Genomic DNA, 15,764 nt, shown 5'->3' on the forward strand with positions numbered 1-15,764 from the left:
ACAACAACAAAAAAATGATGCTCACCTAGCCAGGCTGGAGCTATAGAACAGTGGGTAGGGCGTTTGCTTTGCACGGGGCCCACGCAGCCGACCTGAGTTTGATTTCTCCGCCCCTCAGAGAGCCCAGTAGAGCAAGCTACCAAGAGTATCTCCTCCACAAGGAAAAGCTTGGCAAGCTACCTATGATGCAGGAGACGGTACTGGGACCGATTGAGCAAATCAATGAACAACGGGAGGACAGTGCTACAGTGCTCATCTACCCAGCTTTGGTTCAACAGAATAAATGGGGTGGGGCTTCAGCCTCTCCTCGGAATCTTGCTCTCATAACGTGGGAAATTCCCTGCTTTTTTTTTTCACTTTTCCTAAAGTCTTTTTACTGATTTTGCCCATTTACTCTTCAGTCCCTTGTTTGTTGTTTTTTTTTTTTTAATTCTGACTACTTGAGGACAACAACCTGACTTGACCCTGTCTGCGCCCGCCACAACACGAGGCCCGGCAGACTGCGGGTGAGTGGGGGCAAGCAGCAGAATTCGGGGAATGGAGTCCTTTTCAGGAAGAAGCCCCCACGGACCCGACAAGGTCTTCGCGCCTGGCCTAAACCTGCTGCGGCACCCGCAGTCCAAGGCCCCTTCACTCCCCGCGGGGCCCGGCTTCCGCTCTCGCGAGACTTGGCCGAGCCGCCGCCACTAAGCCCCGCCCTGCCCTGCCCCGCCCCGCCCCCTCTGGCGTCACTTCCTGCGGATTTGCAGGCTAAAGGAGAAGATGGCGGCGCTCGGGGAACCTGTACGGCTGGAGCGGGGTGAGTGCGACCGCCTCCGGAGCGCGGAGAGCAGAGCGGATGGGGGAGTGCCGTGGTGGCCGCCGGGGAGGAGAGGTGGCCGAGGCCCTGACACGCGCAGCGCAGCTCTCCTTGCTGACGGCGCGGGGGAGCGCAGACGTAGCTGCGCCCGGGCCCTTGGGACGGCGCTTGCGGATACCCAGACTCCCCCCCCGCCCCCCCCCCACCACCACCACCATCACCATCACCATCCCCACCCACCCCCGCTCCCGGGGAGGGGGGGATTCAGTGTCCCGGGGCGTACGGCGCGGGGTCAGCACCCCCTGTCCGCCTTCGCGGACCCGGGCTGCCCGCGCGCTCGCTTAGGTGGGCGCGGCGTCCCTCCGGAGACGCGTCCGGCCGCCCCGCCGACGGCACACGCGCCCCGTTCGGCGGACCTGACGCGCCGAGCGCCCGTGCTGCTGCTGCTGCTGCTGCTGCTGCTGCTGCTGCTGCTGCTGCTGCTGCTGCTGCGGCCGTCGCGGTCACCGGACCCGGGGTGGGGCCGGGGAGGGGGGCGTGGTGCCCTTAGTATCGGTCCGTATCCATCGATATCCGCGGGCCCGATACGCGTTCGCACGGATCCCTGCTCCGACGTGACTCGCACCGCCGCCTTGTTTGTTGTAGTTGCACTGGACGAGTGTGTTTCTCGTCTCGGGTGCCCTTGCCCCGGGTCCGAAGAAGGGGCTTCTGGGTGGGCCGGAGGTGTGGCTCAGCGGTTAGACTGTATGTATGTATGTATGCCTGGCATGGGTGAGGCCTGGGGCTCGGCCACCCCTCCAACCCCTCCAGCAAGGCAGAGAAACACATCACACACATTTCACACACACGCACACACACGCGCGCACACACACTCTCTCTCTCTCTCTCTCTCTCTCTCGCTCGCTCGCTCACTCGCTCGCTCTCTGTATTCTAATTATTTGGTCTTGGAAAGAGAACCTAGTGGTAGATTGTCAACGACAGGACGGTGCGCTCTGGTTCCCTTCTTTACAAATCCCACCGTTGCTAAGTGTCACGGGCCCCTGGCTGTTGGGAGCCAGCCGTCGAGCAAAAGGAAACCCGTTCTCCAGAGGAGCTACCAAAAGGACCCCGAGAAATCCTGAGCGATGCCCAGTCAGGGTTCTGTTACGGATGGCTGTAAGCAGTTCCGCTTTTCCTCTCCGAGCTCTTTGATTTCGAACCCGTTTCCAGCGTGCTATGACCGCACCGGGTATTGGGCTGGAGCAATTAGGACGGCGTGTTTGGAGCTTGCCTTGCGTGCGGCCGACCCGGGTTTAATCCCAGCAACCGTATGCCACCTCCCCAGCACTGGCAGGAGTAAGCCCAGAAGACACCCCCCACCCACCCCCAAGGCTCCCATCCTCCCCCCCCCCCAAAAAAAAAGTCACTGGGTAAGTATTTTGAGTGCCAGGAGTGCCAGCGGTGACGTACAGGATGGAGGTCGAAAATAATCTTGCGAATATTAACATTTGCAATTAGTCCGAGTACGAAGTAATTTCAGCCCTAAGAAGGCAGTGTATTTTTAGAACGACCGTATTTAGAGATACCTCTTTCCTCATGCTTTCTCACACAAACAATTGTGCACTCGACATTGTTTCTCCCTTATGGTGTTCGTTAATTCTAAGCCTCTTTATACGTGTCGCTGTTTCCCTCCAACCCACCAAGCCACTAATTAAAGTATCATTTTTGTCAGAGGAGTAGCTACTCTGGGAAGCCTTGCTAAGTTAGACCTAAGCCTGTGACATGCTCCTTCTGAGCACAATGGCATTATGCTTTGTGGATGAACAAATCTGTGTGCTGTTAACAGGAGTAGGTGTTTTCTCTTTCAAAGCCAGTTGTAGGATTCTAACATGTTGGCAGTCTGTTCTATTTATTTATTTATTTATTTGGCAGTCTTTTGTGTTTTTAAGTGCAGTATAGAATCTGAAGCTTCACCTCTGGCATTTAGTTTTAGGAGTCATGCTTTTGTGGGTTGTTGTCCCCCCCCCCCCTCTTTTCACAGTTTTTTCATTTTCACAACAGAAAGGTCAGCACCTTCGGATGAATTACTAGTGGTTGCTGTTTAGCAGGATAAGAAAGATTGCAGAGTTGTCTGATTCTTATTTAGAATTTACTTTAACAGGTGTTATAAACAAACATTCCGATCAGTCCTACAGTAAAAAAATAGTGGTGTATGATTGAGTTCTGAATACCTTCCAAGTGGTCAGAACGTCATTCAGAAGTGGAATACATTTGAGAAAATTGTTAGCTACACTTGTGTTTATCTGAGATCCTCCAGGAGTGGTTCCTGAGTTCAGAGTCAGGACTAGTCCACAAAGTACCCTCCCAAAGTATTTTAATATTTCTTTTTCTTTTTTTTGGTTAATTGACAATTTGTATAGTTAACATTTTAATTTTATAAGTAAAAATTACTGACCAACCAATAGTCACCATTCACTACCTTTTATTGGTTGGAAATCAGAATATGGAAAGTTTGTTTCCTTTATGCTTAATTATCAATTTAAGCTTTTTCCTAAAACTGAACATTTGCATTGCTACATTTTTTTTCCCTCCTAGTTTACCAACTGGAGACACACAAAAAAGCTCTTATTCTGTCAAGAAAGTGGCTTCAGTCCTTATAACTGTATATTACAGATATAAATCAGCTTTTCCACTTAGAAAAAAGTCATCAAGAGTAGTGAATGATGAAAGTATATATAATCATTAACAGCATTATAATCAAATCTGAAACAAAATTCATTACAATTCCAGTTGAAAATGGTGCTGAATAGAGTTTTGTATCTCTGGGGGCAGTGACCATAGGTCAGAGGGCTGGACCACATATATCAGGTCCTAAATTCAGTTACAGTTACTGTAGTATTGCCCCTCCCAAACCCAGCCCCTCTGAATGTAGCACCCCTCACTTCAGAACATTGCTGAGGAAGGCCTTCCCACAAAAAATTAAAGGCACTTATATAATGTAGTATGTGTGCTGTTCTAAGCCAGGCCCTTTGCCACTAAATTTTTTGATTATGTTGTCAGAGTGTGTGTGTGTGTGTGTGTGTGTGTGTGTGTCCGTCAGTTTGCTTGTTTGGGTGGGAGAGTAGGGGAATGCATATAGAGCAGTGCAGGCTACTTCTTGCTCTGTTCTTAGGGACTGTGTTGCTGGGGATCAAACTTGGGCCTCCCATCTGCAAAGAATGCGCTCAGCCTTTTGAGCTATGTATGAATCTAATGATTCTTACAAGAAAGGGACTTTCAGGTGGCCAGAGTGATGGTACAGCAGGTAAGGTGTTTGCCTTGCACACAGTCAGACCAGGTTTGATTCCCTGTACCACATATGGACCCCCGAGCACTGCCAGGAGTGATCCCTGAGCAGAGAACCAGTAGTAAGCCCTGAGCACAGCTGGGTGTGGCCCCAAAAACAAAACTAAAGAATTTTTAAAGGAAGGGACTGTTTTTACTTAAGAGTTGGAGAAGCCAAGAGTAACTTGGTTTCTAGTATTGAAGCCAGATTCTCAAAATGAATCGCTTTTTTCTTTTGTATAAACATGTGTTTGAGTTTGTCTTTGTTTGGGGGCTCCAAAGCAGTGCTCTAGGGACCATTCAAGTGATTCTTGTCCAACTTGGCTGGATGGATAGTTCAATAACCAGCCCAGCAATTTGGCCTGGGTTGGGGGACACATCCAGTGCTTGGGGTCAAACTCTGGTCACTGAGCATACAAGATGTACACCTCTGAACCCTAAACTGTCTCCCCAGCCTTGATTGAGTTTATCTTAATTCAAATAGCAGGTTAATGACCCTAAGAATAAACCAGTCAGTTTTCATTTGCACTGCTATTTTAAATCTATTCCTGCCAATAATTGCACATTGTTGAATTTGTCTTAATATATGTATTTTCTTTGGGGGAAATGAGCAGTGCTTAGTGCTTGATGTTTTGATCTGTACTGTGCTTTGATATCATGTTTAGTAAATGTTCACAGGCTGAAATCTTAATATTGTCAACTTTTCTGAAACAGTGAAAGAGTAGAACAATATTTATATGTCTAATTCACATTCAAGCTCAGTCCTTTTCAGTGACACTCACTTTCTTATTTATTTTTGCTGTGCGTGTCAGAGATACTGTTTTTATATCTCATACTTGAGCAGCATTAGTATTTCTCCATGGCATACTATAAATCATATCTGTTTCGGATTTTACATTTCCAATTTCCTGGTATGTTTTATGTATTTCTTGTCATCATTTGAGGATTGAGTCCCAGTTTTTATATTATACAGGCATTTAGAGAATATTCAGAAAATTACCAGTTGTGTGTTTGTTTTACTCTAGATATTTGTAGAGCAATTGAATTGTTGGAAAAACTACAAAGGAGTGGAGAGGTACCTCCGCAGAAGCTTCAGGCTTTGCAAAGAGTCCTTCAAAGTGAATTTTGCAATGCTGTAAGAGAGGTGAGTTGATGGGATTACAATTTACTAAAATCTTGAGTTAATTAGGCATGTTCATCTAAAATTAATAGTGATTTTATTTTAAACCATCTTGTTTCGCCTCCCCTTTCCTCCTGTTGCTGTTACTGTCTGAGAGTTACACACTTGGTAGCAATGCTGATACTCACTTGATCTGCATTGCACAGAGAACACTACTTGTGGTACCAGCATCGCCCTTGGCAGTATGGGTTGTACCTGGAATTGAACTTCAGGCTTCACACCTCCTCAGCAAGCATTCTACCCCCAAATCATGTTCCTGGGTCCTCATTTTTAGTTATTTAAAATCCTGATGATAACTTTGGGTTTTCCAGGTGTATGAACATGTCTATGAGACTGTGGACATCAGTAGCAGTCCTGAAGTGAGAGCCAATGCAACTGCAAAGGTAAAATCTTCCACGTACTGAAAATGAGGGATCAGACCTGGCATCTTGTGCATATAACCCGTGTCCTCTGTCACTGAGCTCTGCTCCCGGCCCCAGAATAGACTATTTGAAAAGAGCATGTATCTTTCAAGCTTCAGTAAACTCTATATGAGGAATCGGGAACTTTGGGGGGGCAGAAGGAACCCAAAGCAGGGGGACTCAGGAGTTAGTCTTGGGTCTGTGCTTAGGAGTCACTCAGCTTGTGGAGCTGAGGGATTGATTTTATGCTGGCCTTCCTACACAGCCAGCCCTGTGCAAGCAAAGTAAGCTCTTTAACCCCTTTGCTATCTCTCAGACCCCAAAAAAGGACTTTTGCTTTTGTTTTTGGGTCACACCCAGCTGTGTTCTGGACTTAATCCTGGTTCTGTGCTCAGGGATCTCTCCTGGCAAGACCTGGGAGACCATAAGAAGTGCCCAGGGATTAGTCACAGGTCAGCCTTGTTCAAGACAAGTGCCTGATCAGCAATACAATCTCTCCAGCCACTGTGGTCCATCTTTCTTAATTGCCCTTACAAAAGATATTTCATAATGCAGTTTGGATAACACACTAAAGATACCCGGACATATATAATAAAGTTTTATATATATGCATATAATGTATCATGAAAATTTTCCTCAAAGTTCTGAGACATGAATTGTTCACGTTTTCTTAGTGAGGAATCTTTAGGTTAGGTTGTTTACCTTAGGTCACCCAAATAGTAAGTGGTAGGACTGGGTGCAATGTTCTTGCAGATTGCTTCTTGTTTCTCCCAGTATGGGTCAGTAAATAATAGGTTACTCACCCAGATCTGTAGGTAGTAAGCTTCTGCACTTTCTTTGCTAGTATTTTCTCAGGTAATTCAAGCACGGTGGGGAGGGGGTGGCCGAGAAATAGTACAGCAGTTTTACATGGCTAACCCAGATTCTCAAACTATATGGTCCTCCGAGCCCTGCCAGGTGTGCCCCTTGAATGTAGAGCCAGGGGTAAGCCCTGAGCATCACCAGATTTGACCAGAAAAAAAAATTTAAATAATAATTCAAGCATAGACCTTAGTGTCCATCATCTATGTTTAAACAAGTAACTATCAACAGAAGGTGATTTATATTGTTAGCAGATAATATTCTTTGATAGTTACTGGCTCTCAAAGGGAAATACTGTCCTCCCGTTGTTCATTGATTTGCTGGAGCAGGCCCAGTAATGTCTCCATTTTTTTTTGAGACTTGTTACTGTGTTTGGCATATTGAATACGTCATGGGTAGCTTCCCAGGCTTTGCAGTGCGGGCAAGATACTCTCAGTAGCTTGTCGGGCTCTCCGAGAGTGGCGGAGGAATCGAACCCAGCTCGACCAGGCTGGCTGCGCGCAAGGCAAACGCCCTACCGCTGTGCTATCGCTCCAGCCCAAAGGGAAATACTAGATTTGGAAAACACTTAAATATTTGGGTATTTATACACAGTGGAATATTACTCAGGTATAGGGGGGAAAATGTTGCTAAGGTGGACCGTGTGAGGATTTTACTAAGAGTAAGACAGAAAGAGAAGGGCAAGTACTATATTTCACTCATGGAGAATATACAAAGCAAGTGAACTAACAAAATAGAAATAAAAACAGGGCCAGAAAACTAAATGGACTGGAGTACATGCTTTGCATGCAGGAGGCCCAGATTCAGTTCCTGCCACCAAAACCATTAAGAATAACCAACAGAAGCTTTCACATTAACTATATGTATCCTCTTTTATTTTGATCTGAAGAGTCTTTTTGTTTGTTTGCTTGTTTTGCCTAAGCAGACCTTATTGTGGTAGCGTGGGGTGGTAAAGGCTGGCATGGGAACAGGGACTTGGAGACAGCTCTGAGGCTTTCAGGAATGCTTTACCTACCATTTGTTCAAAAGCCCACGATTAGGGATCTGTTTAAACCCCAGAGTGAGTTTAAACCCCAGAGCTGCTTTTCAGCCAACATGTCTTCAGAGTCATCTGCATTTAACTTGGTAAAACCCCTCTTGTTGGAGATTTGGATCGTCTAGTGATCGGGGCACTTGCACTTGGCCCTTTGAGCCTCAATCATATGTTCCCTGTTCTGCAATTTGGTGCTGATGGGACATGATGACTTGGCTGGTGTAGACCCTGGCAACCATGCTCTGGGGCTTCCGATTGTCTGTCCTCCTCCCCCCCCCCCCCCCCCCCCCCGCACACACACACTCATACCTGTTTGGAGCCTAAGATTGGGGCCAGCTTGAGCAGATCGGAATGTCCACTGCAAAGGACTCTCGAAGGTCCCTTAGAAAAACCCAAACAAGCCACAGGCTGTGTATGCTACCAAGGAGACTGCTTGCATAGGGTCCCACAATGCAGAGCATGCTGTTTAGTTTGTGACAGCATAGTTATTAAATATATGGTCCAAATAGTGCATCAGCCTAGGTGGCTTCAGATACCTCCTGTATCCAGCCCATGTTGGGCAAGAGGTATTCTTTGCATTCATCTGCTGTGTTCCATCTGCTCCACAAGTCTGCTGGTGAAGTGCACAAAAGTTCTGTGCAGTGAATGGACCAGGAGTAGCCTGCACACTTTGATTTTTGTTCTTTGTGTGTGTATACTCAGGAGTGGACTGGAGTGATAGCACAGTGGGTAGGGTGTTTGCCTTGCATGCAGCCGAGCCACGTTCAATTCCTCCACCCCTCTTGGCAAGCTACTGAGAGTATCCCGCCCACATAGCAGAGCCTGGCAAGCTCCCTGTGGCGTATTCGTATACCAAAAACAGTAACAAGTCTCACAATGGAGACGTTACTGGTGCCCACTCGAGCAAATCAATGAACAACGGGAGGACAGTGCTACAGTGCTACAAACTGTGTGTGTATGAGTGACTGGTTTGTTCTGCAGTACCAGGGATAGAACTCAGGCCTCCTGCATGCTTTGATTTTGTGTGTGTGTGTGTGTGTGTGTGTGTGTGTTTTGTTATGCAGTACCAAGGATAGAATTCAGGCCTCACATACAAGTTCTTTGTCATTGAACTGCATCCTTAAGCAGAGGCCTGCACAATCTTAAATCATTTTCAGTGGTTGCAGGATTTACTTTCCAGTTGGCCTCTCTGAAACGCTGTTGTTCCCTTTCTTCAAACTAACTTAATGGGCATCCAGACTGCAAAAGTACATATCTCTAACATATATTTTTTAAAGGAAAAGGGGGCCAGAGGTGCAGTATATGTTGCTTTGCACACTGCTGACCCCTGGCCCTTGTCCGATCCCTGGCACTGCCTGTGTTCTTCCAGGCACCTCCTAAGTTTTAAGTAGGCCCTAAGCACTATGAGCTGTGACCCCGAAACAAACAAAATACAAAGGAAATAACAGAAGTAAACAAAGACTGTATTTTCAGGTATGTAAAATTTCCTTTCAGGCAACTGTGGCTGCATTTGCTGCCAGTGAGGGACATTCTCATCCTCGAGTTGTTGAGCTACCAAAAACAGAAGAAGGACTTGGCTTCAATATCATGGGAGGCAAAGAACAGAACTCGCCGATCTACATATCGCGAATAATTCCAGGTGGAATTGCTGATAGACATGGGGGCCTCAAGAGAGGAGATCAGCTCCTGTCTGTTAATGGAGTGGTAAGAGCCGTTGTATTTGTACTTGTGGCTTGTCACTAGTGACCCCGTGGGGTGTGGGTGGAAAACAGAAGATTGTAGGGGAAAAGACTAGAGTTGGGAGATTGTGAGAGTGCTAGTTCTAAGTTACTTTGTACTGCAAAAATATGAATATTGCAGTTTCTTCTTAAATATTCATAATACTTGTATTTAAGCCAAAGTCATCATAAGTAGATCAGCTTCAGACAGTGGTAAACAGTGTGTAGGAAATCCCACTTAGGCTAGACTCACGTAGAAGGATCCCGGAGAGATATTACAGTCATGGCCAAGCTGAGAGTTCGCTCTCAGCAGCCCATGTGTTCCTCTGAGTGGGTCAGGAGTGACCCCTGGGGGCAGAGCTAGGAGTCACTCCCAAGCACTGCTGAGTGTGGCCCAAAAAAAAAAAATGAACCCAACAAAATGTTTATAAACACAGCTCAAATTGTAGCTGTTGCTTAAAAGTCTAAGCAGGACAGTTATACAAAGAATCCCTTAGTATCACTTGCTTAAGTGCTGGCCATTAATCTTCTTTCTCTCTCCTCAGAGTTAGGGAGATCATTGTAAAGCCTTCAAAAATATGTGAGACAAAGGTTCCAAGTGCCTCTCCCCTGCCCTAATTGATGAACTAGGAATTAGTGGATTTTACCCCCAGTACTCACAGAGAGATGGCTGGAGTGATAGCACAGCAGGTAGGGCGTTTGCCTTGAACACAGCCGACCCGGGTTCGATTCCTCTGTCCCTCTCAGAGAGCCCGGCAAGCTACCAAGAGTATCCCACCGGCACAGCAGAGCCTGGCAAGCTTTCCGTGGCATATTCGATATGCAAAAAACAGTAACAACAAGTCTCACAATAGAGACATTATTTGGTACCCCCTTGAGCAAATTGATGAACAGTGGGAGGACAGTGCTACAATACTTGCCCTCTTGTTACTTGCTTTTTTTCTGATGTAAGCTAACAATGTTTAGTATGATTTTTATGAAATAATTAATTAGCTTTATTTATTCAAAGCAGTGAACCCCGAGAGAGCTTAACCGGCTGGATTTTCATTACCACATAGTCCGGAGAGCAAGCACCTCAGGGAGCCACCCCTAATAATTACAGAAAGCACAGAGTTATAAATAGTCCTGAGGACCACTAGGTATGGCCCCTTACCCAAAAGAAAAGAAAAAAAGCTAAGAATATTAAATCAGAAATGAATATGCATTAGCCATATATGTAGGTGATTGGTTTGTTTTTGACTTAGTACAATAAAAGAATATTTAAACTGCCGCAGGCACCTTGAGCATCACCTAACCTAGTATCTTCATGGGACTCCTTCCAGGAGTCTCAGTTACCAGCAACTTAAAAATCAGTTTGTTTTTATTTTTTTAAAGAAATCAAATTTTGGTCTACAAATAGGATTTGGCAGAGGATATTACACTGATTAAAACAATGCAATTCTAAAAGATTTTAAAGAATTCTTTTAGAGTTATTTTGTTGAACAACTCAACATGAAATCACATGTATTTTTTAACTTTTTTTTTGAGTTATTGACAAAACCTAGGTATTAATTGTGTTTATTTTTTTCTAGAGTGTTGAAGGAGAACATCATGAAAAAGCTGTAGAACTACTGAAAGCAGCTCAAGGAAAGGTTAAGTTAGTAGTACGATATACACCCAAGGTCTTAGAAGAAATGGAGTCACGTTTTGAAAAAATGAGATCAGCGAAACGCAGGCAACAGACCTAATGCAGTTGAGAACTTTATACTCTATTTTGCTTTTAGCTAGAAAAGTTTTACTTGTGACCTACTGATGGCCGCAATGCCAGTGATTGTAAAAAATCAAACTTCCCATGAAATCCTTGCCATTTTATAAATGCCTATTTTAACATCATTTGAGGTTCTAGAGATGCATATACTTTTTTCTGAAAAGAAAAAAGTGACGAGGGCAATTCTGTCCTGCTGTTTTTACAGGCTTTTTTCAAATGCAGATTTTGTCATAAAGTTGTTATAGATTTTTAAAAATGCTTTTTTAATATTAAAATGTACTTTTACATTCTTATCTTTTTTTAAGGAAAAAAAAGGATTTCTTCCTTTGGCTGCTTATTTAAAAATAACACTTCTCTAATTCATTTTTTGCTTACTCTACGTTTTTTTAACCTGTAAAATTTCTTTACAGTTCTCCAAGAAATTGAACACACAGTCTCAGCTTCAGCAGTTCATTACACTATCAATGTTAACATTGCTGCTGCATTTTGTACTTTGGACACACACATATATAATGAACACTAAGTCATAACAGTGGAAGTTTTTTACTTTAGACAATGTCTGATGAATATTCCATTTGTACTGGTTTGTAAATCAAGTTTTTAAACACTGAAGCAGTCATTGTTAAAATATGTGTGTTTTCATTATATTTGAGGAGTGAGGCAAGAAGATGTAATTGGTAGCATTACTGATTACATCTTTCTGTTTTTATTCAATAGTACATCAGATGGCAGATGCAAAAATAGTTATGTTTTATCTTTTACAAATGTTTTAAAAGCTATTCATCTTTAAATATCATTCTTATATTTGATCCTTTCATACCTAATGATGAGCCAGTTGGTGGTGGGAAATAGAAGAAATAAAAGTTAACTGCCTTTAACCTCAAGTGTCCACACTTTTACTAGCTTGAGTTAAAAGAATGACACCAAATAGAAGATAGGAGGGCATATTGAGGGCACATTGAAAGATGAGATGTATTCATAAAAATATGCAGAGTTACTAAAAGTGAATCAGAACTTGTTAAAAATGGTTGAATTTTTAAAGATCCAATCTTTGTTTATGGTTCAGAAATACTGGTGGGAATTCTCAGAGATACCTTCCTTTGTCCACTGGATGTCACTATTTGACTAAAAGGCAGCTTTTAGTGTATGGCTGAGGTTTTTTTCAAAAGCTGAAATTAATGAGTTGGGGTTCTTCATTTTCAGTTACAACCTACAGGAACGTTTCATGTTGTTTTCTTTTTAATTTTATGTGAGGGAAGCTAAAAAGGTAATGGATTGAAATATATGAGAAATTTAACATAATTATTGATCCTGTGTAAAAAGCGGGCATTTTGTTACATTCCTTCAGGAAGATGAGCAATGTGTACCTTTTTCTGCATGTTTGTGAAAAGCACTGTGAGTCTTGAAAGATTATTCCAGTTTTCAATTATTTAAGAATAAAAATCAATCAGCCTTGTTATTTATCATTTAGGTGTTGAACACTGGATTGCATGGTTGAATGTGTCTTTAGTCCACTACAAAATATGCTTGTTATTAATAGGATCATGTTGTCAAATTGTATATTTTCAAAGTTAATTGATGTTTTGAAAATGTTGAGACCAAAGTAGTGTAGAAAAATTATGGATTTATTTTAATTTAATTGTAAAGTTACTAGAGGTATTTGTTGTAGAGCTTTATATATTGAAAAGAGGTATTGGTGCATATAAAAACAGTAATATTGTTATGCTTGTATTCTTGCATTACAGGGTAAGTAAACCCTGGAGAAATCTTATTTTAGTATAGCTACAGCTGCAGTCGCTTTTAAGGGCGTGTCGACATTTCATTATAAATTATAGCTTCCTAGTTCAGTGTCTCAGCTGTTTTCAGAACTTTCAGCCAAGTTAAATCTTTTTTGGTATTGAAACTTAGTAAGTTGAGTAAGCTGTTTTTTTTCCCCCCTTCTACAGTAATCCACAATCTGTTCTTTGTGTGGGTTGGCACTTATTTATAATTCTTAAAATAAGGATAGCTTAAAGGAGCCAAATACAGTAGGTTTTATGCTACTGTTGAGCATGAGTAGCAGTAGTTTTAGTTGATGCAGTTTTCACAGTTTTTAAATATTTCACAAACTTTAAATCTTGACCATAGAAAAATCCAACCATTCAGTGGCAAAGATGTGCAGTAGTATATAATGAAGGAAATTGCTGTCTTGGAATTAAATAACTTTTGGACGTAACTGGGTGCATAATATGTATAGGTATTTGATTTGTAAATTATAAATATAGTGAGCCAGAGAGATAGTTAAGCAGGCTCAGTGCCAGCTTTGAATGTGGGAGGCCAGGCTTCGATCCCTGACAGTAACCAGCACTGCTGGGTGTGGCCCCTGAAAGACAACCAGAACTTTATAAATATACATAACTCTCCCTGCCTGTTCACCCCCACCCCCACCCCCAATCCATTTGTTTTCTTGGTGTTTCAGAATAAGTTGACTCAGTGATTCTCAGCCTTGGCTGCTGGAACACCTGAAGAACTGTAAAAAAATATTGATAGCCTGAGTTCTGTCCCACATCAACTAAATTAGAGACTCGGGGGTGTAGCCACACACTGAATTTCTTTGTTTTCAAACTTATCCAGTAATTCTAAAGGACACATCAGGTTAAGAACCACTAGTTTTTCCTTTTCTAACACTGGACTTTGTTTGGAAATATCAGAATAGGATGATATGATTCCATTTACACCTATCAAGTAGTTGCAAAATGGCTATATTATTTATTAGGAATGTATTCTTTAGGAATAAAAGATATTTGGCATTCCTTACTTCAGTGGTAAGTAAAACTTACGGTTTTTTTTTTTCTGAAGTAAAACCTGCTAGTAGTGTAAACGTAAACTTTTAATGTTTCATTTTTCTGCACCTTTTACTTTTAAAAACTTAGAAAAATAAATGTTTATCTGAGAAAGCATGTTTAAACATTGCAGGTGAGAAATACTGGTAATTATGTGTTGCTTAACGTGGCCATCTTACCCCTTAGTTTAATTGTAAGTTGTAGTGAACTAGATCTTTGGGATTTGATAATTCTGGTGTTTTTCTTAAAACTCATTGTCTTCCTTCCTCTTCTAAATTCCAGAGTTATTTTTGTTCAGGTACTTAGTTTGGCTTAAGTACATCATTTACAGTTTAAATGGATGTTATAGCTTTGATAGAGAAAAAGGCAATGGCTTACCTGAAAAGAATGTCAGCATGACTTGGTGTCGACTTAAAAGAATACACGTGGTGATTATTTTATAATGTGGAATGATCATTGGAATATCCAGGACTCTAGTCATTGTATTTCCTGAATAAATGTATGTTTATGAAGTTTCTAACTTTTATTGTCTCCTCTTGCCAACAATCTGATTTTTTACTCTTTCTCCAAAATTTCACCAATAGTGAATCTTTTAAGTTAGTTCCAGTTTTAAAATGGTAAGATTGTGGCAAAGACAAAATCATTTGCTAATTCGTTTTTAAGAATTCACAAACTAATTTGTATCTGTACAATCACAATCACAATCACAACCATCCTGTTATTCGTCGATTGCCTCGAGCAGGCCCCAGTAATGTCTCCTTCGTCCTAGCCCTGAGATTTTTTTTAAAAGTGCCATGTTCAAGGCTCTTTCAGAGTTAGGAGAATGAGACCCTTCATTGTTACTGGTATTTGGCATATTGGGTACGCCACGGGGAGTTTGCTAGACTCTGCTGTGTGGGCAGGTTACATTCGGTAGCTTGCCAGTTTGTCCAAAGAGAAGGTAAGATGTCACGAATGCGGCCGCGCACTTCCGGGAGCTGGATTTTATAGTCTCTGAGTCTTGGCCGTTGATGGGATTACACGGCACCAGGGGGCCAGTTGGTGGGTGTGACCCCTTTGTATCTGTACATAGTTTAGAAAATATCTAATATGCTTCCACTGGGCTGGAGTGATAGCACAGCAGATAGGGCATTTGCCTTATGTGCAACCAATATGGCTGACCCAGATTCGATTCCTCCGCCCCTCTCGGAGAGCCCGGCAAGCTACCGAGAGTATCTCGCTCGCACGGCAAAGCCTGGCAAGCTACCCGTGGCGTATTCAATATGCCAAACACAGTAACAACTAGTCTCGTGATGGAGACGTTACTGGGCTTGAGCAAATGCTTCCACTATAATTCTCCAATTTAAGGTAAACAAATAATATACACAAGAGCGTTTTAAACTTTTCTAGATTGTGGTGTTTATCAGTTTAATTCTGCCTGGGTGGGGACAGCTCAAAGGACCGAATAACCTGGGTTTGGTCCCTGGCACCACCAGGTTTCCCCAGCACTCTCTGGACACACGCATGCACACGCACTCACGCACGCTTGCATGTGCCTCCCCACACACACACACACCACTGGGTATTGATCAAAAAATAAACAAGCAAAAAATTTTTTAAATCTGTATCAGTTCTAAGCATTCAATAAGTTTCTGAAAATTGTAAAGTAACTTCTAAATTAGGCAAAGACCTTATGTGTGGTGTTTCCTGGAACGAAACTTCCAATTCTTTTATTTTGCTTTGCTTTCCATCGAAGAAAACTAAAAGAATTCTCTGATGTTCTTGTGAGAGAAGCCCTGTGGTACATGATCACAGCAAGGGATGTTTGAAGCTGACTGCACTGACTGACTCTCCCTTCCTGTATGACCTCAGAAGTTCCTTTCATAGTACCTCCCTCACTTCTCAGCGTCAGGTTCTCACC

The 15,764-nt window shown here is 42.9% G+C and overlaps 1 protein-coding gene and 1 pseudogene across 1 annotated transcript; one reads left to right on the forward strand and one right to left on the reverse strand.

The window, feature by feature from the left end:
* Positions 1 to 740: 740 nt before the first annotated feature.
* On the forward strand, positions 741 to 14,384 carry LIN7C (lin-7 homolog C, crumbs cell polarity complex component). The gene is made up of 5 exons (XM_056136374.1): positions 741 to 799; positions 5,128 to 5,246; positions 5,594 to 5,665; positions 9,072 to 9,281; positions 10,867 to 14,384. Exons 1-5 carry the CDS (start codon positions 763 to 765, stop codon positions 11,020 to 11,022), a joined length of 594 nt encoding a protein of 197 aa, XP_055992349.1. The 5' UTR covers positions 741 to 762; the 3' UTR covers positions 11,023 to 14,384.
* LOC130017207 (uncharacterized) lies at positions 7,942 to 8,057 on the reverse strand (annotated as a pseudogene).
* Positions 14,385 to 15,764: the final 1,380 nt, after the last annotated feature.

The sequence above is a fragment of the Sorex fumeus genome, unplaced genomic scaffold, assembly GCF_029834395.1.
Source record: "Sorex fumeus unplaced genomic scaffold, SorFum_2.1 ptg000007l, whole genome shotgun sequence".
Lineage (NCBI taxonomy): Eukaryota > Metazoa > Chordata > Mammalia > Eulipotyphla > Soricidae > Sorex > Sorex fumeus.

Coding starts and splice junctions, on each gene's coding strand:
- LIN7C (XM_056136374.1), top strand. CDS start 763: ATGGCGGCGCTCGGGGAACCTGTACGGCTGGAGCGGG. Junction 5,247..5,593: donor TTTGCAATGCTGTAAGAGAG/GTGAGTTGATGG, acceptor TGGGTTTTCCAG/GTGTATGAACATGTCTATGA. Junction 5,666..9,071: donor GAGCCAATGCAACTGCAAAG/GTAAAATCTTCC, acceptor ATTTCCTTTCAG/GCAACTGTGGCTGCATTTGC.